This window comes from Acomys russatus, chromosome 7 (assembly GCF_903995435.1).
Source record: "Acomys russatus chromosome 7, mAcoRus1.1, whole genome shotgun sequence".
NCBI lineage: Eukaryota > Metazoa > Chordata > Mammalia > Rodentia > Muridae > Acomys > Acomys russatus.
The window spans coordinates 55,908,103-55,935,386 of NC_067143.1; the positions used below are offsets into that span (position 1 = coordinate 55,908,103).

Genomic DNA, 27,284 nt, shown 5'->3' on the forward strand with positions numbered 1-27,284 from the left:
GCTTTAAGAACGCTAAACGAGTACTCTACCTCTTAGCTGCTTCCCCAGCCTTGGCCTTCTATTCTGAAACAGATAACTCTCTTGGAGCTCATTACTAAAATTAAGGCAAACAAAACAAAACAAACAAACAAACAAAAAACAAGCAAAGCTAATTACTAGTAGGAAGACTCTACCATCACAGCAAAGAGAATTTGTCTGAGCCTTGAAGCTGATCCTGCCAATGCCAACCTGACATGGTGCCCACTTCTCAAGGAAACAAGGTCCCTGCTTAAGCTGTGCCATCCTGGCCTCTATGCTGAAGTGTCTCAGAACCATAATTTCTCCCCGAGCAACTAAGATTTCCCCTCTCCCAAATGTTCAGCATTTGACCTCCTGAGATCTGCCACCCTATCTCCCTCACTCTATCTCCATCACCCTATCTCCATCACCCTATCTCCATCACCCTATCTCCTCCCACCCTATCTTCCACAGCATGGCACCACCACTCACACTGTTCCACAGAGCCACAACTGAGGTTCACTAGTGCATGATCCTTGCTGCTGCTGCCCACTGCCCACTCTGTAATGGAGTACCACAGCTTTTCATTGCTTTTGTCTCTACTGGTACATAACACTGCATGGAACTTGGTAATTTATAAAGAATAGGGATTTATTTCTTACAGATATCTGAAGGAAGAAGTCCGAGATTGAAGGACACACATCTAGTGAGTCCTACACTCTCTTGTTTTTCTTTTGACTTTTGAGTATGCATTTTTTTTTTAAAGGCAGGATTTCACTATGTAGTCCTGTTGCCCTGGAACTCCCTAAGTAGGCTGAATTGGGCTATTCAGCCTCTGCTTCCTGGTCATATAGGCAGTGTAAGGAGGGCTCTCTCTCTTGGCTTGAGATTGAAGTTCAACCAGACACTGGTTGGCTGTTCCCAGAGTTCTACTCCACCCATGCCCTTGCACTTTTTGTGGGCAGAACAAATTGTAAGTTGAGGGTTTTGTGGCTGTGCTGGTATCCAGATTTCTCTTTCCATAGCTTGCAGAGTCCCTTCTCACATCAAAGAGGCTGGAACGTAGGGGTGAAAGCTCCATGCAGAAACCTCTCTACATTCAGTGAGCTGTGTGTATGTTGTCGTTGGCAATGTGACATTACCCCTTACCCCACCCCCACCACCCCTGCTTGGTTTTGGAGAACAATCTTCTGTGCTAGCTTCTGTGAACAATCTTCTGAGACTAGCTTCTGTGCTAGTCTCCATTGGACTCCCTCAACCAACAATTCAACTGAATGCAACCCAGTCCACCAGGGAAAGCCTTGCCTGGCTACAAAAAATGGCCAGTTCAGACTCTGATTCCTCCATCACCGAGAGTCCTCACTAGGGACACCTTAATAGAGTCCAGGGAGTTGCCCCTGCATTACGTTTCCATACCAACCATCTAATAACCCCCAACCCCAGGTGTCTCTCCCTGTATGACTTCCTTCTGTCTGAGCCCCCCTACTCCTATCCCTACCAGCCCTCAGTCCACTCACAAATTCTACTTCTTTCCCCTTTCCTGGGAGATCCATGCTTCCCCGATAGAGCCTTCTTTACCTAACCTCTCTGGGTCTGTGGATTATAGCTTGATTATCATTTGCTTAACAGCTAATGTCCACATATGAGTCAGCATACCGTATTTGTCTTTCTGCATCTGGGATACCTCACTCAGGATGATATTTCTAGCTTCATCAATTTGCTTGCAAACTTCATAATGCCTTTAAAAAACCCAGTTAATGTTCAATCATGTAAATGTACCACATTTTCTTTATCCATTCTTCTGTTGAGGTACATCTATGTTGTTTCCAGTTTCTGCCTATTAGGAATAAAGCCACAACAAACATAGTTGAGTGGCCAGGTGCAGTGGCCCACACTTGTAATCCCAGAACTCAGGGAGGCAGAGGCAGGTGGATCTCTGTGAGTTCATAGCCAGCCTGGTCTACAAAGTGACTCCAGGACAATTAAGGCTACACAGAGAAATCTTGTCTCAAAACAAAACAAAACAAAACAAAACAAAACAAAACAAACAAACAAAAATCAAACCAAACCAATCCAAAAAAAAAAAAAAAAAAAAGTTGAGTAAGTGTTTTTGTGGTAGGATGAAACATCCTTTCGGTATATGCCAAGGAGTTTTATACCTGGTTCTAGAGGTAGATCAACTCTCAATTTTCTGAGAAACCTCATAATGACTTCTCTAGTGGTTATAAAAGTTTGCACTCCCACCATCAGTGGAGGAGTTTTTTCCTTGCAGCAATGAGCTGTTTGTTTTGTATTATTGATCTTAGTCATTCTGATAAGTATACAATGAAATCTTAAAGTAGTTTTGATTTGCATTTCCCTGATGGCTAAGGATGTTAAACATCTCTCTCTCTCTCTCTCTCTCTCTCTCTCTCTCTCTCTCTCTCTCTCTCTCTCTCTTTCTTGGTTTTTCAAGACAGGATTTCTCTGTGTTAGCTTTGCTTGTCCTTTTCTATCACGTTAAGTGTGCCTGGTTTATTATTTTTTTTAATTTATTTTTTTATTCATTTTACATCATAATTGCAGGCCCCCTCCTCTCCTCCCAGCACCTCCCCTCCCCTCAACTCTCCACCATTGTCCCCTCTCCTTCTCCTCAGAGAAATGGGAGATCCCCCAAGGGTACCAACTGGCCCTGGTATATTAAATTGCTGCAGGACTAGGTTCATCCTCTTCTATTGAGATCAGACAAGGCAGCACAGCTAGGGTAACAGGATACAAAGGCAGGGATGAGAGTCAGAGAGGGGTCCTGCTCCAGTTGTTGGGGGATCCACATGAAGGCCAAGCTACTCATCTGCTACATATGTGTAGGGGTCCTAGGACCAGTCCATGCATGCTCTTTGGTTGCTGCTTCAGTCTCTGTGAGGAGTCATGGACCCAAATTAGATGACTCTAGATCTTCTTGTGGAGTCCTGGACCGCTCAGACTCCCTCAGTTGTTTTCCTAACACTTTGATGGGACTCCTTGAGCTCTGTCTAATGTTTGACTGTGCGTTTCTGCATCTGTTTCCATCAGCTCCTGGGTGAAGCCTCTCAGAGGAGTTATGCTAGGCTCCTGTCTACAAGCATAAAACAGTAAAAGGAATAGTATCAGGGATTGGTTCCCTGCCATGGGATGGGTTTCAAGCAGGGCTAGTCTTTGGTTGACCATTCCTGTAATCTTTGTTCCATCTTTGTCCCTGTACAACTTGCAGGCAGGACAAATTTTGGATGGAAGTTTTTGTGGGTGGATTTGTGTCTTTATACCAGGTATATCTGGTTTTATGTTGAGGTCTTTGATCCACTTGGACTTGAGTTTTGTGCTGGGTGATAAATATAGATGTATTTGCATTCTTCTACATGCAGATACCCAGTTAGACCAGAACCATTTACTAAAAATGTTTTGTTTTGTTTCAGTGGGCATTTCTGGCTTCTTTATCAAAAACTAGGTGTCCATAGGTATGTGGATATGTCTGGGTCTTCAATTTGATTCCATTGCTCAATGTGTCTTTTTTTTTTTTTTTTTTTTAATTTCTATACCTGTGTATAGATGGTGATACCTCCAGCAGTTCTTTAATTGTTCAGGATTGTTTTAGCTGTCGTGGGCCTTTTCTTTTACCATATGAAGTTAAGAATTGTTGGCATTTTGATGGGGATTGTGTTGATTCTGGAGACTGCCTCTGGTAAGATGGTCATTTTTTACTATGCTCACCCTATAGAAGATCTTTCCATCTTCTGATACCTTCTTCAGTTTCTTGAAAGACATGTGTAGGGGCAAAATTAATGCCATATCCTATAGGTAATTTATATTCTGCCATTAATGATGGTCTGTATGAGAACTTGTCCTCTAGGTGCCCTTCTCCCTACGTTCTGGGAATGATACCTACCAGCATTCTCCAGAAACTGCACTGGAACAATTAGATACAATTAATGCCTAATGATCCTCTGAGATAAAACAACTTCCTTGGAGATTCAGCCCCCTGGACCCAACCTGCTGGAAGGTCTGCATTCCTGAGACTCACAACTTTCCCTGGAGATCTGGCCTCCACCCAATCTGCCTGAAGGACTACATTCCTGAGACTCATGACCCCCACTTATGTTTTTTTCCCTTACTTCCCTGTGACTCCCACTCCTAATGACAGTTTTTCCTTATAAACCCATTACCCTTGAAGCTCCAGTATCATTCTCCTATCCTTTTGCATCAGGAAGGATGGTGATCCGAAGCTCTGAGCCTGTAATAAAGGACCCTGTGCATTTTACATCGGTATCAAGTCCTAGTGGTCTTTTTTGGGGGTCTCTCGATCTGGGTAATCTCAGCATAGCACTTGAAGTGTTTTGGTTTTGTTTTTGGGTTTGAGACAGGGTTTCTCTATGTTATCTTGGCTGTCCTGGACTCACTTTGTAGACCAGGCTGGTCTTTAACTCACAGTGATCCACCTTCCTCTGCCTCCTGAGTGGAGTGCTGGGATTAAAGGTATGCACCACCATGCCCAGCTAAGACTTGAAGTTTTTATCATATGATTTTTCACTTGCTTGGTTACAGTTTGAGGCTGCTGTGAAAGGTGTTGCTTCCCTCATTTCCTTCTTAGTTCATTTGTCATTTGTATAGAGCTCTTTTATATTCTTGAATCTATGATAGTGTTCTGCCCTGCCCTGGTACAGAATCAGAGTCCTAGGTAGCTACATTCCTACTCCTTGGATGTGAGTTGCTATGGTGGGCCTGAAGGGCTCAGGTCATGTTTGGTGGTGAGGAATTCATGAAGTAGCTTCCACATGTTACAATGATTCAATTCACATGCCCCCGACACTACAGACCCTCTGAGAATATACCAAAAAGATGTTACCCTTGGCCTTCAGGCATTAGGCAAAAGGAAAATATCAGGTGCCCCAAATCCTTGCTACTGAGGATGCTAACAAGTTGCATGGCTACTGATGCTACCACAGATACCTACAGTTCAGGCCACAGAGACACTTTCAGACTTGGCAAGCACTGCGCCCTGCTGACAGAACTGTATGTAGACTCTACCACTGAACCTACCTAGAATCAGAGCCATCCCACCTAATCAAGTGCTACCATCATATGGAATGTATAAGTCCTTCCCCATAGAATCTAACTTGAAAACTTTGCAAGAGATAGTTGCTCCCTAATGTACAGGAATTCACACACACACACACACACACACACACACACACACACGAGAAACATCATTTTGTCAAATGACTGTTATCATGCTCTACTAAGTGACTACAAAGACTAGAAATCATGAATTGTCTGGATATAAATTCAAAATAACAATTAGTGAGAAAAAAAAAAAAAAACCAGACCATCAATAATACAATAAAAAAGAACACTTAAATTCTGTAGCTTAATAGTTCAATAAATGAAAGTGACCCTGCACTAAAAAGATTCAACAGCACACACAATCAAGCAAACAGTCTATCAACTTGAAGTCAGCTCACTTGAAAGTATCACATCAACACAAATAAACCAGTAAGACAAAACAAAATAAATATCCTACAAGCAAACAAATAAATATGGAATCCATTTGTGTTGACCAACTACTCATGGGCTTGTCTTGGAGTGTCATTGATATACCCAGGGGCATACCACTGGAAAAAGTTCACTTTCAGTGCTTAAGGGAGGTGGCATGAAGTTGGGTGGGTTGAAAGGAAGGAGGACATGGGAGGAGTTGGGAAAGGGGAAATATGATAAGAATTTTGAAATATTTTTAAATAAAAAATAAACAAATACCCTCACCAACAAAATATCACATCAAACACAAAGGTCACAGAGAGACAAAGACGCTGATTTATGGAACACTGTTCAGAAAATCAGTGTGGTCAGTATGAGTGTTCCACACAGGGTTGAAGATAAAAGGAAACTGAAAAGACATCATTAAGACCTAATCTTGAACTATCCCAGGCCCTGCCAGGACATGCCCACCAATGACAGCAGTGGGCACATGGGGAACATTGTTCTGGAAGGGTAATCATCAGTAGGGCCATAAGAGAGGTTATAACCCTGTAAGAAGATTGAAATAATATGAAATATCTTTTTTAACCACAATGTTTTAAAACTAGAAATCACCAAAGAGAGATTTGGGAAAAAAAAATCGCAAACACATGGAAATTACACAACATTCTCTAAACTAATGAGCAAAGAAAAAAAAAAATCAAAGGTAGGTTAAAAAACAAAGAAGAAGAAGCTGAGGCTAGAGAGATGGCTCAGAGGTTAAGAGCACTGACTGCTCTTCCAGAGGTCCTGAGTTCAATTCCCAGCAACTACATGGTGGCTCGCAACCATCTATCATGTGATCTAATGCCCTCTTCTGGCCTGCAAGCATACATGCAAACAGAGCACTGTATACATAAATAAATAAATCTTTTTTAAAAAAAAGAAGTGACAAATGAAAGGACACATCTCAAGACATTCCATTCAGTACTTCAGACAGTCTAAGAGAAAAGCCTATTGGGACTACATTAAATACAGAAACACCGTCTCAAGTAAAGAGCTTAATACCTGGCCTCAGGGAACTAGAAAAAGAAGAATAAACTAAACCAAAAGTTATCAGAAGGAAAGAGAATGCAGATGAGAACAGAAATACCCTAGAAGAACAGAAAGACCCTAGGAAAATGTAATGAATCATGCTCGTTGGTCCCTCTCCCTCTTTTTCTCTCATTTTGGGGGACAGCGTCTCACTATGCAGCCCTGGATGACATGGAATGCTCTGTGCAGACCAGGCTGGTCTAGAACTCACGAAGTTCCCCTTGCCTCAGCCGTCTGAGGTTGGAATTAAAGCATGTGCAATCTGCAAAGCTGCTCTGAGATCTTGTTTTCAAAGGACAGACTCACAGTCACACTAACTTCAAAAATGGAGAAATAAGCTGGGCGTGGTGGTTCATGCTTGTAATACCAGCATCAGGGGGGCAGAGGTAGAGGCAGACAGATCTCTGTGAGTTTGAAGCCATCCTGGTCTACAAAGTGAGTCCAGGATAGCCAAGGCTACACAGAAAAACCTTGTCTCGAAAAAATAAAATAAACTAGAAATAACTCAAATAAATTAAGAAACGAAAGTAAAGGCACACAAAAAAAGCAGTCATTAAAGACTATTATGAATAATTTTAACCAATTCATTATATAACTTAGAGGAAACACAAATGTCATGCCAATGCATTTGGCAAAAATGACTTAGTAAGAAATCAAAACCTGGAACAGATCAATAACACTAAAAAGGGTTCGAAATAATAATAATAAGAAGCTCTCAACAGAGAATCTACCACACTTTCAACATATTAGATCCAATTCTTCTTAAACATTTCCAAAAATATTATTACGGGAACAGATTTCCAGGCATATTGTATTGGGTCAGGACCATCACCTATCACTGACTAATAAATAGGAGCAAGAACAAATTATGGGAAGCTGAAAACCCACAAAATCAACATTGGCACAGGAAGGTTTGCTGATGCCTCTGGGTAACGCCTTGATAATCCTCATCACCTGGTTCTTCCCATGGTTCTCCAGGTTCTTTTCTCATTGCTCGTTTTCCACATCCATCAAGAATCTAAGTTATTTAAAGGCAGAAAATGGCGGCAGCAGCAATTGAACCTGCCACTCTAGTGTCTCCAGGAGGTCAGAGTAGGGGCTGACTGAGGAGCTGAAGGCCAGCCTGGACAACACAAAAGGCATCATATCTTCAAGAAACCGTAGAAAGGGGTTGCAGAGATGGCTCAGAGGTTAAGAACACTGGCTGTTCTTCCAAATGTCCTGAGTTCAATTCCCAGCAACCACATGATGACTCATAACCATCTATAGTGAGATCTGATGCTCTCTTCAGGTGCACAGGCACATATGTAGTAGAATACTTTATAAATAATTCTCATAGTCTTTACTTTTCTCATCTTCAAACACCCCTTCCCCTGTGCCTTAGAATTGAACCCAAGGCTTGAAAAGTCATCAACATTAAAAAACAAAAAAAACAGTATGATTGCATGTTATTGAGTTACCCATAATGGCCATCAACTTAAGATCCTCCTGCCTCCTGTGTAGCTGGAATCTGAAGCTGAGCTGAGCTCCACTTTAGTTTGGGGGAAAATGGCTGAAGAGGAGGGGAATAATTGCAAAGAAATGCCCTGAGTTGGAGCCATCAGACAGGGCCAGGCACAAACAGGCTCACAGCCCTGAGTCCTAAACACAGAGAGAAGCTACAGGGGCCATGAGTAGGTTGTTCTCAGCCTTCCTAACTCTGCAACCTTTAATACATACAGGTTCCTCATATTGTGGTGACGCCAACCATGAAATTAATTTCATTGCTGCTTTCTAACGGTAATTTTGCAACTGATATGAATAGAATGTAAATATCTGATATGCAGGACATCTGATATGTCACCCTTGTGAAAGGGTCATTCGAATCCCAAAGGGATTGTGACCCACAGGTTGAGAAGCACCGCCCTAGGACGCAGAAAACATTATCACACAAAAACGCTTTAAAAAGCAGAGGCTCTGACTTAGCTAAGAGAGTTCTGGATCTCTTCGACAAGGTACAGTTCCAACTTATGGATTATGAAATGGCAGGAGGAGACTTGCGCTGGATAAAAGCCACCTCTAAGTCAGTCCTTGTTCCAGGTGGCCCCTCCCTTATCCTCCCACATCTGCACTTTCAGCCAGAGGCCAGCAGCCCCTCCCCCTCTGTCCCGGTTTTTAGAAGAGGATAGACACACAAGCCAAATCACGGTTTTCCTTCCTATGTCCTCCATACTCTGTCCCCTAAAATTGCTCAGCCCATCAACAGCGACCGGAAAGTTGTAAATCATGGACATTGAACTCACCAATCCAGAACTTCAAGGGATTTTCGACTCCTAGCTAGAGAAAAGGAAGTTTGAGCTCTGGAAGTGAAAGAGAAACTACAGCTCTACAAACAAATAAGGTGCCTCTGCGTAAGCATGCAGGACCCACCCCTCTCCCCCCCCAACTGCCCCACCCTCCACCCCCTCCCACTGAGGCTGAGAGAGTTGCCCTTAGATCAGCATTGGCTGTCTCCGGAGAGCTAGGATAAATCATATGTACCTCACCTAAATGGATATTTTTAAGGGTCTTCGGAACTTCCTAAGCCAGTTGTTCATTATCAGTTCTAAATCACCAAAAAAGACCCTGACCCTCTGAAATCCTGCCTCTCATGGAAAGAAAGCCTTCCCAAGGGCTTCTCCTGCACCTGAGCTCCTGCCTGGGTTTTGCCTCAGTGGCAGGCATGGTCCAAAGGCAAGCAAACACAAGGTGAAGGACAGAAAACCGCAGTGTTCCTCTGAAGCAGGAGCTGGACTCTTACAGGCTGAGAACAGAAAGGAAGTTGCAGTTCAGGGCTGCTGCCCCACAAGCAAGATTTCCCACCCACAGGGACAGAGCAGGGAGGAATCAGGCACAGAGCCATGCACAAACACTGCACCACACTCACAGCAGTCACACTAGTGAGCTGCCCAGGGCTCCAGCTGCCTCACTGTCTCCTCCAGATCATAGATTCTGTTGCTGAATGGACCCAGCCCTTGTCACAGTGCTGATCTGATCCTTCCACTGCCTGCTTTCCAGGAGTCCCTCATCATAAGTTTTCAGGAGGGCCCATTTGATTTAGGACTTGTGTTAGGGACCTCTGATACTGACTCAGCCTTTCCTAGTTGGAAGGTGAAAATCTGTAGGGCTGGGAGTGGGCTTCAGTTGGCACCACTCTGGCCTAGCATTGTGCAGCCCTGGTGTGGATCCTCAGCGCTGTACAACACCATGTGTGCTGGCACACACATGCCATCTGTCTTCTATTGCTGTGATGAACACCGTGACTAGGGAAACATGTAAGGGGAATATTTCATATGGGGCTTACAGTTTCAAAGAGTTAGAGTTCCTGATCACCACAGTGGGGAACATGGCACCAGGCAGGCAAGCATGGTGCTGGAGCAGGAAGTGAGAAAACACAACTTAAGACATAAACCTGATACAAACCTAAGGCCGAGAGAGATGAAAGGGGTAGGAAGGTAGGAGGTTTGTCCAGAACTTCAAATCTTGCACCCATGCCATACCTTCTTCAGCAATGTCACATCTCCTAATCCATCCCAAACAGTCCCACTACCTGGGAACCAAGGATTCAGAGATATGGGACACATATGGGGGCCATATTTATTGAAACCAGCACTGGAATCCACTGCTTTGTGTAGGGGACGGGCTATATGGCCAATGTTCTTCCATCTTGTCAGAGCCTAGGTTCCTATTTCTCCAGCAGTCTGTCCTTTACCAGAAAGCAGCTGACCCTGTTGTGGTTAGGCAGTTAGACACCTGTTGTGGTTTATTGTGGGGGATGGTCATTCTAAGACCCCCCCCCCCCCCCGAGCTCATAGTTAGGGCTATTCCTTTCTGGCTAGCTTTTCTAGTAAGACTACTGGTATAATCAGATTAAAGGTCAACTGCCTGTGAGCAGCAGTTCTGGGAACTTTTTCCTGACTAACCATATCTTTCACAACTTCCCTTTCTCTCTGGAATTTCTCTCTTCTGCAATTATAGCAGCTGGAAAGGTAGACACCTGCTGGAGCATTCCAGAGTTAGATATACATAGCAACCCTTGCTTATACAAATACCCATGCCTCTGTGCCTATAAAAACTCTGTGAAAAATTTCAACAAACAGGATTTGATCAGAATGCAGATTTGCCCCCTTCTTCATGTCTTGTGTTCTGTCCCTATACAGGAAAATTCTCCTCCCAAGTGTTAGTCGAACCCTGGTGGGCCGGGGCAGCTTTGATGTTGGCAGCAGAAGGATCAGGAGCTCAAAGGCAATCCTCTGCTACTGGTGACTTTGATGTCAGGGCAGCCTGGGAAACACATGAGAGACAGAGACAGAGAGAGAGAGAGAGAGAGAGAGAGAGAGAGAGAGAGAGAGAGAGAGAGAGAGAAAGAGAAAGGAAGGAAGGAAAGATTGTGTAAGGGCTACAATGGAAGGCAGGAGTCACCATTACCAGTCTCATCCCCCTCCTGTGCTCCTATGTTATTTGTCCCTTACATTCTCTGATCCACTAAAATATGATATAATGACTGACCACAGATTGAATTTGTTTCACATACTTGTTTCCCTCTTCCTTCTCTTCTTCTGAGACAGGCTCTCACAGTGTACCCTAGCCTGACTTCTGAGATCTGGCTCCCTCAGCCTCCCCAGTGCTGGGGCCACGGGCTTTTGCTGTTGTTTTAGATTGGCCGTTGCCCTTCAGGGATTAAACCCTGTGAATGCTGGGCTAGTGCTCCATCCCTGAGCTACACCCCTAGCCCAGACTTCAGAACATGATGAGGTCATGAGCCTCTACTGTTGTTCTCGCTGTGAACACAACTGCTGACACGCAACGCTATGATGTTCCTATCCTTCTGAATTGTTAACAATTATGTAAAACCCTTTACTCTGTTTCTTCCTAAGGCTTTCTAGGAGAATCAAACTATGAAATACTCAGAAGCCATCTAGCTCTGCTAAGTATTTTCCATAGACAGAATTCCACTTCCATCTCTGTGCAAAGATTAGACTTTGTCCTTCAGGTCTGCCACCAACCTCTGACCTCAGTGATAGGATGAAGGTGACACAGCACTGGCCACACGGTCATTGAGCAGTGGCACAAATGTATGTGGGTCTAACTTTGCTCAATACATACTGACATTTATTTCAAAAAGAGGAAAGGATTTCTCATGACACAGAATCTGGGAAGAAACATTAAACAAAGTGAACTTTTGGAGAGATATGAAGTTAGAACACTTTTTTCATTATTGTGTTTGTTTACTTTATACCTATGTAACAGTTTCCCCTCTCTCCTCTCCTCCAAGTCCCTCCTGGTCCCATCCCTTCCCCCACCACCCAATCCCTTCTTCTCTGAGAAGGACAGGTCTCCCATGGATATCAACCCGCCTTGGCATATCAAATCGCAGTAGGACTAGGTACATCTTATTCTACCAAGGCGAAACAAGGCAGCCCCAGTTAGGGGAAAGGGATTGAAAAGCAGGCAACAGTCAGAGGCAGCCCCTGTTCCTGCTGTTGGGGATCCCACGTGACAAACAAGCTGCACTTCTGTGACATATGTGTAGGGTGCTTTAGTATTGTCCCAAGCACGCTCACTGGTTGATGGTTGAGTCTCTGTGGGTTCAGCTTAGTTGATTCTGTAGGTTTTCTTATGATGTCATTGACCTTTCTGGCTCCTTCAATCCTTCCTCGCTATCTTCCACAAGATTTTCCAAGCCCAGACTAATGTTTGGCTGTGGGTCTCGGCATCTGTCTCCATCAGCTGCTGGGAAAAAGGCTCCCAGAGGACAGTTATGCTAGGCTCCTGTCATGTGTGACTTTCTGGGTCTGGGTTACCTCACTCAGGACAATGGACACATAAACATAGATTTATAATTTGATAAAAGTACAAACTCCTGTGATTTTTATTGTCCAGGTATTCTGAGCCTTCACACAAAGCATGAAGACACTTTGGCCAGCTCATGATGCTAGGCTCTGGGATCCACATTCTGCTTTGTCAGTACTCAGCACTCTTTCTACTCCTTCCATGGACAGGTGCTCTAAGGGGAGTGAGTCCGCAGCAGCTGCCTTTCAGCAGCCGCCTTTCAGCAGCCACACTAACCTAAGTGAGTTTTCTGAAAGGTGACCCTGTCCTGGGTCAAATGGCTTCCCTGCCTCCTGACTGGAAATAAGAGATTCTGGCTGCAGGTTCCTGCTAGAACTTACCCCATGCTAAAGTGGAAGAAGAGTCTTGCTCTTTTGTCACATGGACGCTGATACTCTCCAGAGATCTCTCCATTCACTCTTCTCTGCTGCTGGGGCTTGGACTCCCCTGGGAATCCCAGCCATGCTTTGTTCCTCTGTCTCTGCCTGTTTATGGCAATATGACTCTTCAAATAAACTGCTTATTTCCAATTTATCCCCCACAGTGTCCTTTTGAACCACCTAGCTCATCGAAAACCCAGCACATATCTCTTTAAAAGCAAATCAAAGCAAGGTCGCCCTCTGTAACTGAGCCTGGCCTCAGATGCACAGAAATCTTCCTGTTTCTGCCTCCTGAGGATTGGGACTGTATCAAAACTATCATGGTAGGTAGGATCTGTCTGTTAAGGTCAACAATCCGCTACTATGACCACATTGAAAGGGAGACAAAACTTAAGACACCACACTGGATACCACATACATGCCAGAAACAATGTTCATTCCCAGAAATGGTCTATTGTTTCCATTTCACAATACAACAGAAGCTAAGTTTATTGGTATCATTGTTGTCATTATCACTCAGTGTAAAGTGGAAAATCATACAATTTAACTTACTTGATAACAAAAGTAGATAGGCAACAAATACCCTATCAAAAATAAATACCAAAACCAAAAAAAAATATATATATATATATATATAATATATATATATATATATATATATATAATGTATTAGAGTAGCCTTGATGGTGTTTCTCAGGACCTAACAGAAAGACATGAAGAGAGCCAAATCTTAGTTCCCTGCACTTGCACAGTGCTGCATGGAACAGGACAGCACCCCCCCCAGTAATTAGCATAACCATCACCTACTAAGTGAGTAGTAGATATGTTATGCATACTGAACTTTTTCTCTTATTCATAATTATACAATTTGTTTTGCACTGTATATGTGTTTTGGCCTGTGTGTCCTGCAACATGTGTGTGGAGGCAGAGGTTGATCTATAGGAGCCGGCTACCCCATTCTACCATGAGGGCCTGAGTGAATGAACTCAGGTCATTGCTCTTGGAGGAAAGGGTTTTTAATGTCAGAGCCTTCTAAAGATCCCAAATTAATTTTCTTACAAGGACCTGCAGTGTAGGTGTACTATTTATATAAAAATTGTAAAAAGGAAACCAAAAGAACCACAAAAAATGAAAGAACAAACAAACAAAAAAAAACAAGCAAAGAGGTTTTGGAGGATGTTATTCAGGCTTTCATTGCTATGTGGAGAGGGAAGATTAGAAGCCCGGTACTGTGAACACACAGTCTTAGTAGGAACCATTTGATGTTTGCTTAACTCTTTGGATGAAGCACAAGCATTGTGGTTAGACTGACCTACTTCTAAGGGCTCACTCCTTACCTAGAGACTCCTACATATAATTTTCAAAACTAATAGAGAAGCTGGAGAAGAACTGTCATCTTTTCTCGGTGACAGAAGAATGGGATTGTGGAGACCTGGCAAAGCTAAGGCAAGTATCTCAGTGTTGGAGCACCTCCTCAGCGTGCATGAGATCTTGGCTTCATCTCTGGCCCCACAGAAAGGAAGGTGTGTCAACCTTCATTGACCTTGGCAAATCTGTCTGCAAGACCTGGGAATTGAAGACCTTAAAGAAGGAGGCAGACTACAGTCTCATGCTGCAGGCAACTTTACTTGAGTTTTAGTGAATTTTTATACATAAGTATAAAAACTGAAAGTAGCAATTCAAGGAAGGTTGTTTGAGTTCCGAAAAGCATGATCAGAAAAGCATGTAAATAAATGTCACTGAGTACACACTAAATACTAACAGAGCAGCCCTTCCCCAGAGCTTTCTCATGACAGACTAGTTTAAACACAATTGCCTGATGTGTACTATAGATTATATCTAGGAGTGCACAAAAGCAAGGACAAGGCCATATCTAGATTAGGGTTCTTTGAAAACAATGCTCAGCATATTCTTTAACCGGAATGGGTTCTATAGCTACGTTTTGACATCCAACAAGAGTAAATGGGTCTTATATATTGAATGCAAATGTTTGTTGCAGGAGGCAAAAAATTCTCATCCAAGAATGATCCAGAGAACAAAATGCACTTGAGGAAAAAACCTTTCTGCCTCTCTTCCTGGAGCCTACCTCACAGGTCCTCCCAAAGTATTCTTTACAACTCATCATTCTTTTTACCTTGTTTCTCCAGAGGTGAAGTTAGCAGAGCTCCTGTAATGGCCATTTTCTTTGGGGATCTGGGAAATGACAATTACTATTGCCTTGTGAACAAACAGAAAAGCAACTGGATCCAGGAAATGCATCCATACTGCTTTGTATTTAGAAGTGAAGGTCATTCAAATGGAAGGACAAAGACAGAAAACTTTAAACGATGCCAGAGAACTCGGGCATATGAGATACACCAGGCATGGGAACACTGCACAGATATAGGTGAGGGTTTAGGAGGGTGGCCCGTGTACTATCATTGGCTCTTCAGATCCCATAGGATTAAAATATGGATAAAGTTTATCAGGGAAGGAAAGGTCATAGAATCTATAGATGAGAGCTCTATGGTTGGAAACATCATAAAATGAGAGAGTGCATGCTTCACGGTCCAGGAAAACTCCAACACGAGTGGGAGGAATAGGCAGAGAGAGGGCCAAGACACTGGGTTTGTGGGTGACAGAACACTCGTCAAAGGCATTATATACATCCTTATTTTTCATCCCTATAATCCAGTAGCCACATTTAGGCTGATAACATACGTCTTCTATGAGAGGAACACTCTGTTTGACCTTGATGCCCATTCCATTGTAGTTTGTTCCATTGTAGCCCATTCCATTGTAGCCCATTCCATTGCAGCCCATTCCATTGTAGGCTGTTCCATTGTAGGCTGTTCCATTGTAGCCCATTCCATTGTAGCCCGTTCCATTGTAGCCCATTCCATTGTAGGCCGTTCCATTTGATGAATGAAGAGCTTTAGGCTTAGCACATTGTCCATCATTTAGTCCCAGGAGCCAGGCCTTACTTCTAGACACATCTACTTCCCAGTAATGTTTCCCTGACTGGATAGCTGGATATCCCAGGACACCCACGTCTTTGCTTTCATAATGATTGGCACTTTGTATTTGTATTTGCTCTTTGTCAGTGAAAACGTTTTCTTTGTTTTTTCGATTTAGTCCCACATGAACTGTAGAAAAATGAGACGTACCAATTAAGAGTCACATGAAAGGCAAGGTACATCCTTATTTGCGATGGAAGGAGCAGAAGGCTAAGGAAAAAGAGAGAAGAAATGTGGCAGAGCCTTGTTTAAAGTTAAGAGGAGGCAGATTGCTGTGTATATCAGAAGGAGCAACATAAAACATGTGGCTTAACAAAGGAATAAACTCAGAAAGATTTTGAGGAAAAAAAAAGAAAACCGGAGCTTATGGTGCTTTGATTTCTCCTTACCCCAGTAGCGCTGGACATCCATGAGCCCTGAAATGACGAAAATTCATAACAGTAAATGCGAGCAAAGGAATCAAACTATTCAAGTTCACACTTTCTCCAGATTAGGGGAAGGTTTGGAAATTGTGATATGAGACAAGCTGAATGAACGATGATTTCATATTAAATGCAACAACATCCCTGGGATATATTATGTGCTCTTCTGAGTCCCTCTACCCACATCCAGAAACCTTACTCTCTTCCCTCCACAGCCCCAGCCACACCTAGAGCCCCACAGTTCATCACAGAACTTAGCTGCCCTCACCTTGAAATAATTGCATCATGTCTTTCAGCTCTGGAGCTTGGAACATTCTTCTTTTTGGTATCGTTCGGGGCTCTTTCAGTATCAATATCTGACTCCTAGGGATAAAAAATTAACCTCCAAATCTCAAACCTTTTGGCCTTTGACCACCACTCCCTGTCATTGTAACCACAGGTGTTCCTGAACTGTCCTGAGAGTTCTGATAAGGAAGAGATAAGAGAGACTACTAACTCTGGAGATATGAGAGACACACTCCTGGCCCTGCCTGATGACTTGCTGTGTACTAAAAAAAAAAAAAAATGTGGGCCGGGCATGGTGTCAAATGTACTTAAGAAGCAGAGTCAGAAGGATCTCTGAGTTTATGTCCAGCCTGCTCTACAGGGTTATTTCCAGGATAGCTAGGGCTACACAGAGGAGCCTCGGCTGGAAAAACAAAAACAAACAAACAAACAAAAACAAAAACAAACAACAGAAGAGAGAGAAAGGAACGAATGAAAGAAGGAAAGAAAGAAGGATTGAAGGAAGGAGGGGGTGTTTTCAAGGACATGGTGTAATAGGGTCATGGAGCGTGGCAAAGCCATCTGGAGAAAGCCAAAATTTCAAACCCTTTGTCAGTATGGATCCTGTCAATCAGCACCAGAGTCTTCATGTTATTTGGTTAAGATGACAACATTTGCAAGAGAAGTACTTCTTAACTAACGCTGACATAAGCTCTATGTGTTAGGGCCAAGCCTGATGCTGACATTTTGGAGGGCAACACTTTAGACACAAAGTTAAGGCTTTCCACCATCTTCTGAAGGCTGTGGTCCATGTTCAGCGGTTGTTTCACCTGTGATAAGATACTGTGTTCACAGGTCTAAGTCTCTTTTCTAAAACTCTAAGGACAACCACAAAGAGACTCTGAACCTCCTCTATCCCCATGAGAAATATATAGACACACAGGGATTTTCCCCTATATGCAATTCTGCGAACACTGCAGGCCCAGAGGATATACCTTGCCTACCATGGCTCTGTGAGTGAAGCACTGGTTAACTGCTGATCCAGAGCGACACACCAGTACACAGCATGGACCAAATGATGGAGCCACGAGGAGTCTGACGGCTCCTGCAGCTCCATTTGCCACATCTCACTTCTGAGCCTAGCTCTGTCACTCTCCATAACCCAGTCCACTCAAGGAGAATCTCATCTGTTCTCAACAGTTACAGAATGCTCAGACCCTGCCTTTCCCCTCCTGCTCCTCCTTCTTACAAGAACTTCAGAATAGCATGATGTCTACATTTCCCCAAGCCCCAGAGAGATTTATTCTAGTTGAATAGAATAACTCTCACCCACACAATATGGATACCCTTCCCTATCAGCCCAGACATACCTTGTTAGGACAGAAGTCACACCCTAGGGAGAAGGGGGAAAACACAGTTAATGATATGCTCTTTGTTCTTGCAAATCCTGGTCACACTCTTACTGGCCCTAGAAACAAAGTCAAAAGAGAATCCAACTGGTCACCCACAGTCCTCAACAACATAATAAAATAAAACGCATGGCTCTTTAGTTGACTTATATGCAGATTAGTAGGCTGTTTTCTGTCTTATACTACCAGGATTAAAGAGCACAGATGAAGAAACAACAGTTTGAAAGCTTACATAGGTATTGCTGTGCATGCAGTTGCACACATATGTTGGGCTTCAGGCTCCTACAAACAGCTGAGGTGCCTTTTCAACCAAATTGGACCTGAACTCCAAGTTTTCCCAGCATCCTTCAATCACTACCTGTACAGGGTGTGGTTGGCATACCCTGCTCTCTACCCTGAACTTTCCAGCCAGGGCCAGGGGCTTCCCTTCCCCCTTCATTATATAATGTAGACATCTTGATTCCTTTCTCTCTCTCTCTCTCTCTCTCTCTCTCTCTCTCTCTCTCTCTCTCTCTCTCTCTCTCTCTCTCTCCCTCTCCCTGTACAGCAGGTGAAAGCTGCTCCCAATGAACCTGGATCTATATACTTTAACTTTTATTGAATTAGCTCATATCAATAAGGCTGGTGCATGTGACCAGGGAAGTTGAGCCCTGTCTAAGCTGCAGGCCATGCTGAACAGGTGGGGCCCTTCCTTTATATCACCTTTTCCTGTACTGGTCCCATGGTTGCTGCCTCTTCTGGGTCCTACCCTACCAATTCGCAGCTGTGCCAGGGCAAGCCTGTTCTTTCTAGAACATAGACCCCGTCTTTATTTTTCTTTACAGGGGAACCCTGGAAACTTGGAGACATTCTTTCTAAGGTACCCGCTTTCCCCTTGACTCCATGATAATGCACAGGACTCTGTACGGGCAAAGGTTGAATAAATAGATATAAACCTCATTTCCCAGATGCCCCATATATCTGCTGTGAAATTTATTCAATCTGCACTTGTCCCGATTTTTAATGGAACCCCTGCTCTAGTTCCTCCCTCTCCTTCATGGCAGGACAGATTCAATGGTTGAGTACACATAGCCCTGGGTACCCCCTACCCTCCACCCCACCTCTCTCCAGTCCATGTAGCAATAGCGGTAGCAAGGGTGGAGCTGATGTCTGGTTCTTTTAAATGCCCGCCATGGCCACTTATAACACACGGCTAGTCTGCCATCTCCATTTTGGGACGTAGAAGGTGGAGTCATAGCTTCATTGTCATCTTAACTAAGGGCTGAGGATAGTCCCTAAACCCCCGTACAGGAGTTGGTGAAAATGGGTTTTAAAGTCTTTAACTCCTGAGAGGGGCCTGCCAAGTCTTCCCAACAGGCTTGGCTACAGCAGAAAGCTATACTCCAGACCAAGCCTTAGCAGCTGCCCTGAGGCCACAGAGGAACAAGGGAAGTAAGTCCCAGCCTGGGTCAACTCTGCCATAGACCTGTTTCAAATTCAGGCAGGAAAGTCACTGGTCCTGCAGCTGCCCCAGTCATCAGCAGCCTACCAAGCCATGTCCTGCCTGATGGAAGCCTGACCACTGGAATTCAGAATGCCACCCCCCCCGCCCCCATGCGGCCTTTTCTTCTATGCCAAGCCATGGAGGCCCAGTCTCACAAGCACAGGAACTGCAGAACCTTTCAGCCTTTAAGATCCTTAGCCTGGTGGAGGACTAATGCCTGTCAGACCGAGCGAACTCCACCACCCTCACCAAGCCCAGGGTAATGCTGCAGATCTGGTTCTGGTCCCATGGTACCATCACCAACTTCTGTCGTGGGAGAAGACGGAAACCTCTGCTCTTCCTCTAAGACCCTGCCTTATGTCTCAGGCCTCTGATGAGTTTGAAGATAGACTGGTGAAAGAAGTAACTTTTTATTTGTTACCTCAAAGGAACCCACTTTACTGCTCTCAGTAACCAACCACCTGTGTCTCCTGGTGAATAATAATTTAGGAAAAAATGTAAAGTTTATGTAAGTTATGAAGATCTACGAAAACACGAGTTATGAGGAAAGAGGAAAATGGTTGAGAGCCTAAGAAGGTGCTTTAAGGTTGGAAATGCAAGTGATGAATGTTAGAAGAGTTATGAGGGTCTAAGGAAGTAATTTAAGGTATATAAAAGAAGTGAAAAATGCTTCATATTTCTGCTTACTATGCTACTATGGTATTAAGATTGTTCAGAGCTTTAACATTGATCAGATTTTAAATTATTTCTCAAGCCAATTTGTCTCTTTTTGTAAACAGAAAAAGAATCTTGAATGCTTCAGAGAATCCACTTCTCACAGGACAAATGGACTCCAGACAAGTACTGTCCATCAGCAGCCTGTTTGACAAAGGATCTATTTCCAATTCCCTCATCCTGGGACCACCCCTCTCCACCTACCAAGACCAAGGACCTAAAAGTTTCAGACACGCACCCAAGGAAACATTTTTGTCTCCCCGAACTCCCTAACTTTATCTTCTGCCCCTAACATATATCTGCTCCAGCGTCCTGCGAGGTCCAGGTGTTTCCTCAAGCGCTGTACCCAGAACATAGGCGCTCCGGGCTAATCTCACAGAGTGCTTTGACTGGGTTTTGTACTTCCTTAGTCACAGATGGTCTCACAGACAGCAAGTAGGACAGCATGTTCTTCCCGGACTTGGCTAACATTCCAGCTTTTGGATACCCTCCCCCTAATAACAGCACCCAATATAAGCAGGAAGCAGTCATAGACAAGTACTCCACCCCTTGTTTATTTATTATTAACAAAGGCAGGATGTTGGCTTCTCCCTACCTGTTACAGGGTATGGCTGGCACACCTTGCCCTCTCCCTTGAACTTTCCAGTCTATGGGCAGGGGTTTCCCGTCCCCCTTCACCATATAATCCAGACATCTTGGTTCCCTTCTTTCTCTTTCTGTGTGTTTCTTCTTTCTCTCCTCTCCCGCCTATCCCCTCACCCTCCCTCTCCCTCCCTCCCTCTTTCTCCCCCTCTCTTTCCTCCCTTCTCTCTGTGCATGACTTTCTCTCTGCTCCTTCCCCTGCATAGCAGCTGAGTGCTGCTCCCAATAACACTGCGTTTATATACTTTAAATTGTCTTGAATTACTTCACATCACCGAGTCAATAAAGCTTATCAACATAAACCCATGACTCTTCTCATGATACATGTTAGCTATCCATTACCTTACTTGCAACTCACCTGTCTCAGAAGCTAATGCTAAAGCTATTCTAGACATTTAAACATGATCTAATATATTAGTAATGAGGAAGGCAAAAGGACCAGAAGCTTTGGAAGTCTGATACTTAAGATGGACTAACCAGATCTCTCATCTCATCATCCACCTCCCCTCCTCTGACTTCTCCCCATGTCTCTCAATTTCACTAACAAACTGTAGAAACAATGACCCCAAAGAAATGGGAATTTCTCCAGGATCTCACACTGGGAGAAGGAAATTGCTCTAGCCAGAGGAAGAGCTGTTCTCTTCAAAAATATTTCAAACAGGTGTAATTACTTGCCAGATGACCTTAAAGTATGACACACAGTAACCCAGATCCTGATGGAGAACGATGGACAGGACCACACCTTGATCTGGACTACGCACATGCACATATCCTTGGGTCATTATTTAAACTTTGATCTCACTCAAGGAACCTGAGGATGGACAAAGGGTTTTATTGAACCCTTTTGTCCCACTTCCAAATACGTCCACATTAAACACTTCTTTTTCTGCTTTCCAATACTAATTTGGCCCTGTTATATGGGCTTATTAAGGACAGATATCAAGACCTTACCCACCAGGTTTACTTTGATAGTCTGATAGGTACCTGAGCTAACCATTTGTCCTGGAATTGAGACCTAACACTATAGAAGAATTCTTGGATGTTTGAGTTCCACTGGATATTGGTAGATATATATAAAGTTGGATTCTTAAGGAACTGTGTGACCCCCTTTCTCCCAGCAGCTAACAATTACCAGTAGATCCTTGAGTGTGGGTGAGCTTCCTAATCAAGTCTACTTTCCATACTGGGATGTGGTGGTTTAGGCTTGCACAGGTCTTGGGTTCAATGTGACAGCCAATGGCAGTTTCTACGTGCTGCTGATAAGTTATGTCCAGAATTTCCTTGCAGTCTTCCACCACATCTGTCTCCTCCACCACATCTGTCTCTTCCACTCTTTCTGCCCCTTCTGCAGTGATCTCTGGACCTTTGAATTCAGGGTGCAGTATATACGCTCCATTTAGAGTTGGACATTCTGGAATCTCACTCTCTCAACTTGGCCAGTTGTGGGTCTCAGTATATAATGCTGCAACTGACTACATAGACCAGGCTGGCCTTGGTCCCACTTACGCTTCATTTTCTTTTGCATCCCAACTGATAGGAAGGACTGAGCCAGCATACCTGGATTAAGGTTAAGAAGTCTCTATTTTCTTTTGGTTGTTGTGTGCATCTCATATTTTTGTTCCTGTCTATGAGAAACTGTTAAGTCTAGGGCTCACAGGTACCACACATGGCTTTATTTAATATAACATAAATCAACACAAGTAGATCCCATAGTAAAAAGAATTCTGTGAGACAACTAATTATTCTAGTTATGGATGAAGTCTGATGCACAAGTTTGTCCTTATAAAGAGCTCAGTATGTGCCAGGTGGTGGTGCTGCACACCTTTAATCCCAGCACTGAGGAGGCAGAGTCAGGCAGATCACTGTGAGTTTGAGGCCAGTCTGGTCTACAAAGTGAGTTTAAGACAGCCAAAGCTACAAAGAGAAACTCTGTCTCGAAAAGAAAAGAAAAAAGAAAAGAAAAAGAAAAAAGAAAAAAGAAAAAAAAGGACTCAGTATGCTCATGTCTACTGAATCATTATAAAACTAATTGGAGAGCTAATAAGCAGATGAACGGATAAAATGTTATGATAGGCATACATATTAATATATTAGAGGTTTAAAAGCAAGCATATTGTCATTTGAGGAAAATTTATAAGAGAATTTAGATTATACTAAACTAGCTGTGCAAAGGAAAAAACACTAACTGATATTATTTAACTATGTGTCATGAACACACATTTGGTCAACACAAGTAAAGGTTAGAATGGGAGGTCACCAGGGGCTGGAGGCAGAGAAATGTGGGCAGATGCATTAGTCAAGAAATAAAGTTTCAGGATTGTGAAGTGTGGAGGCTGTAGTTAGTGCCTATGAGAACTAGATCATTTTGGGCATAAGTGCATAATCCTAATATGAGTGTTTTAATTATAATTTAAGTAACACAATGAGAATGAAGAAATTAAAAGAGGGAAAAGAGTTCCTAGAGCCACCAAGGTCTATAAGATTGACAAGTTGGATGAAAGAAACAAATTCCCAAAGAGACATTCATCACCAGAATATGACTTTTGTATAAAATATTTAAAAAAGCAAGAGATCCAAATACACTAAAACTTTATGCTTGTATAGATAAAAAGACACCTTTCATCTCACCCACTGGGAAAGAGAGGCAGGGAAACCTCTCTGAGTTCCTGGACCATACACCTAACAGCAGCCCTGTTCCTTTCCCTTCATGCCCTGCCCTCGCTGGAATCCGAGGAAGAAACAAGCTCTACTGATCTCAATTCTGGTGAAGTGGCTAACTTGACAGTTGAAATGTGCTTCACACATGCTCAGCACTACTACAGTAGGGGTAAGAACTATCCCTGACCCAATACATCTTCTCTCCTAGGTTCAGCGTCTGTACAGTAACTATTCATAACTATTCATAAACTATTACGAGGCAAAGTCCCCTTGCCATTCATGCATGCACTAGTTCCTCCTGCCTCTGAAACTGAGTCTGGAAGGAGCGCAGAAAGAGATGCCTCCTGCCAACCACCAGGAAGGTCACCACAGCAGCAGAGAGGGAAGGCTCCAGCTTCCATGTTTCCTGACTCTCAGACACTGGGACCTCCTGCAGTCTTACCTGCAGCATTTCCATGGCTGAGCCCTGCAACTGATGCTCCACCTCTGAGATGAGCTCTCTCACTGACTCCCTCTGAGTTGACAGCTTATTTTCAGACTCTTCCAGGCTTTTCATGATATCTTCCTTCTCTTTCTCCAGCTCCATCAGCTCCTCCTCCTCCTTGGAGTCCAGGAAGTCTCTCAGTTCTTTAAACTCCATCTGAATATTTTCTACATCGCTCTGTATTTGGTTCTTCAGGGGGTAAGAAAAGGGAGAGGAATTCAGTCTGTCCAAACAGGACTGGGAGACAGAAAAACACTGTTCTGGCAGGGGTTGCATTCACAGGGAAAAGGAAAGGAGTCTTAGGGAAGCACGTGTCTCCATTTAGCATGTGTTCAGGACATTCTGAAACAAAGATCTTAAGTCACATTTACCAAGGCCACTTGAGCCAAAGTGGCAATGCCTGGGTGTGGCTTAGTCTCCACCCAGCTGCCCAAGCCCATTGTTCCTGCCTGCAATACTCCTCACTCCACCTCTGAACCACTGAGAGAAGCTAAACCCGAAGACTAGAACTGAGACCTGTTTCAGAGCATCTTCCCCAACACGTATAGCTTCAAAAGGCAGCACAGGAGTGACACTCAGGAGCCATTCTCACCAAGCACCTCCAAGCTGTCAGCTCCTCACAGAGCCAGGCTCAGTTGTGATGCACTCACTCTGCAGCTCCAGCTCCAGGGGATTCCAAGGGAGAACCAATCAAGGCCTCTTGGCCTCATCAACCACCAGGGAATAGAGAGTCAGCGAGCTTCACGCCCAGGTCCCTCCCAGTCATCAGGCTATAACTCCCTTAGCAAGAGCCCCACTTACCTCCCAGGAAGTTCTCTCCTTTTGAAGGTCATTTTGCCATTCATCGCACATTTTTTCGTTTTTCATCAGCTTCTGCAGAGCTGCTTGCAGCTTCTCCTGTGAGAAAGGAATTGCAGCAGAGTCAAGCCATGTGCTTAGTAGGACTGCTGCTCCAAAGCAAAGGCCAAGAAACCCTTCTGGAAACACAGGAAACCTAAGGTTTGAAACAACTTGTGCCTATCTATCTATCTATCTATCTATCTATCTATCTATCTATCTATCTATGTGTATTAAATCTCAAGTCAGTTCTTGTATTTATACACACACAACCCCATATAGACAAAGACACCATGTTTAAGCCTGATACTGGATCCAGCATCAGAGAAAAGGGGCCGCTTTGTCAGTTTTCTGATCTTTCATATATTTGGGCTCAAAACCAAACAACATCATAAAACAAAGTTCCCCACACAGAACTTGCCCCTGTGTATCTCAGTATGCAGATCTTTCCTCTGTTCCCAGATGCTCCCAACTGGCATACACACATTCTTTGCACTGCTGTATGTCATTTCTTTACTAAGCCAATTGTCAAACGTCACTAAATTGTATTTTAGGTCCTGTGATTGAATTTGACATTAACATTGAAAGGAGATAAATATACAATAAACTAGCAGCTGTTTTCTGCTCTTGACTTTTCTTGACATCACCTCAATGTTGAAGAAGCAGTTCCAAAATATGTTTTTTTTTTTTTCCTGTCATAGTGTTTGTCGTCCATGCAGACTCTGTTATGATTAAGTGGAATACATCATCATGTCTCTTTAGGACCCAAAATGCACAAAAGGATGAAATGGCGTATCAAGTTTGAAGTCTATGACACCCAGGTAAGTAAGCTGTCATACCAAGTGTGACTGTTACTGTTTCCTGCTCTGTTTCCCATACCCTCCCCCTCCTTACCGTGTACTCATGGGCCACCTCCTCAAGGAGAGCTGTATGGTGACCACGGTGCTCCTGAGATCGCTCACAGAGCCAGCAGATGGCCACCATGTCCACCTTACAAAAGAGCTGCAGCTTCTCTCCGTGTTGTGCACAGACAATCACCTTCTGCTCCTCTGAGTCGCACTGGAACCCACTGAGCCTCTCCACTATGTTGGCCACATGGCGATTAGGCCTCAGCTTCCCAAATTCGTAGCTAACTCTGCACACAGGGCAGCTGCCCTCCCCTTCTTTGTCTTTGCTGGACTCATAGTTGAGTGTGATGCAGGCTCGGCAGAAGCTGTGGTCACAGCCTGCACTCATGGGCTCTTTCAGGAGTTCCAGACAGATAGGACAGGTTACTTCTTCTTTTATCATCACCAGGATGGATGAGGCCATGGTTGCTCTGATCCTGTCTGACTCCTCAGGTGCCTGTGTGACTGCGAAGATGAAAAGGAATGGAGGATCAGAGTGAATAGATGCAGAGATCAAGGAAGGGCCACAGTGAGAAGGGGAAAGAGCAAGGGAAACAATATGGAAAGAGCTTTGGTGACAAAGCACAAGTAGCACTTTGTCATACTTTCAAGTTCTCTACTCTTAGTTCATCCAAATGACAAATTTCAGCCACATGAATGTGAGCAGAAGGAAAGTGTTTCCTTTCAACAGCCTCATGTGACTTTCTATCCTTCCCAGGCCACCGTCTTCAGTGTTAAAGGCAACAAACGACTCCCGTCCCTGCCACTGTCCTTCCCCTTCTATCAGCACTAGTCAGTGTGACTCACTCTGATCCTCTCCTTACAGAAAGGGCTGGTGCTGACCCCGAGTTTTCACTGTCCCTTCTCTCGATGCACACAAGCAATGATTTCTCTGATTGCCATCTAATAAATGACCACGTATGTGTTTGTTCATGTGGGTAAGGTAGCCTCTGCACTGCCTGTGCAGAGGGGTATTTGTCAGTCTTCTTTCCCAGTGGCCTGCTCTAACCCATAGAGGTCACCAAAGAAGAAAGAGGTGGCCACCAGGACACACTTGCTTTGCAGAAGAATGAGTTTGGAATTATGCCCTCAGCATCTAGGGCTTCTGAGGGAGGCTGAGGGCAGAGGAGGTTGAGTTTGAGGCTATTATGTCTATAGCAAAACAGTGTTGCATTGAAACACAAAGAGCTGGCGGGTGGCAGGGAGTGAGACAGCTCCTCATAGCTGAGGGGAATACAGTTAATGTCCCACTCAGCCAAGCGTCTCACACAAATGAGGTGATTGTGGCACCCACCCTTAAAAACACTTGCTCCAGCCTCTTTTGTGTAACAAGCCTTCCATTTGGCGTTAAGGCTGTCATGCTACAAGCTTTAAATCCACTTAATTATAATTTAAGTTGAGTCTGTGGATTTTCCTGGTGCATTTGAACTCCCTAACAAGTAAAGCTGTCTCCTTAAGGATGATGAAACCTCAAAGTACGGATGTCATACAAGAAATGGTGGGGCAAACAAACTGTCCCAAGCTTCATTTACTAAGTAGTATTATCTGGAGCAACTTAAGGTGTACCGCCTAGATGCTTGCCACCCTAATAAGTGCATGTTAATATATGATAACATATGGTGGCAAAGAGAGTTAATTCCTTAGTTCAAAAGACAGATTCCACAACTGACTGAGAGCTGGGGACTTCTAACCCCTTCTAA

General features: G+C 43.8%; 1 protein-coding gene across 1 annotated transcript; it reads right to left on the reverse strand.

Moving 5' to 3' along the window:
- Positions 1–15,021: 15,021 nt before the first annotated feature.
- LOC127191804 (tripartite motif-containing protein 30A-like) lies at positions 15,022–26,008 on the reverse strand. The gene is made up of 8 exons (XM_051149126.1): positions 25,592–26,008; positions 24,662–24,757; positions 23,819–24,049; positions 17,841–17,863; positions 16,475–16,569; positions 16,174–16,200; positions 15,688–15,913; positions 15,022–15,537 (listed from the first exon to the last, which is right to left on the reverse strand). Exons 1-8 carry the CDS (start codon positions 26,006–26,008, stop codon positions 15,183–15,185), a joined length of 1,470 nt encoding a protein of 489 aa, XP_051005083.1. The 3' UTR covers positions 15,022–15,182.
- Between the last annotated feature and the right edge of the window lie 1,276 nt (positions 26,009–27,284).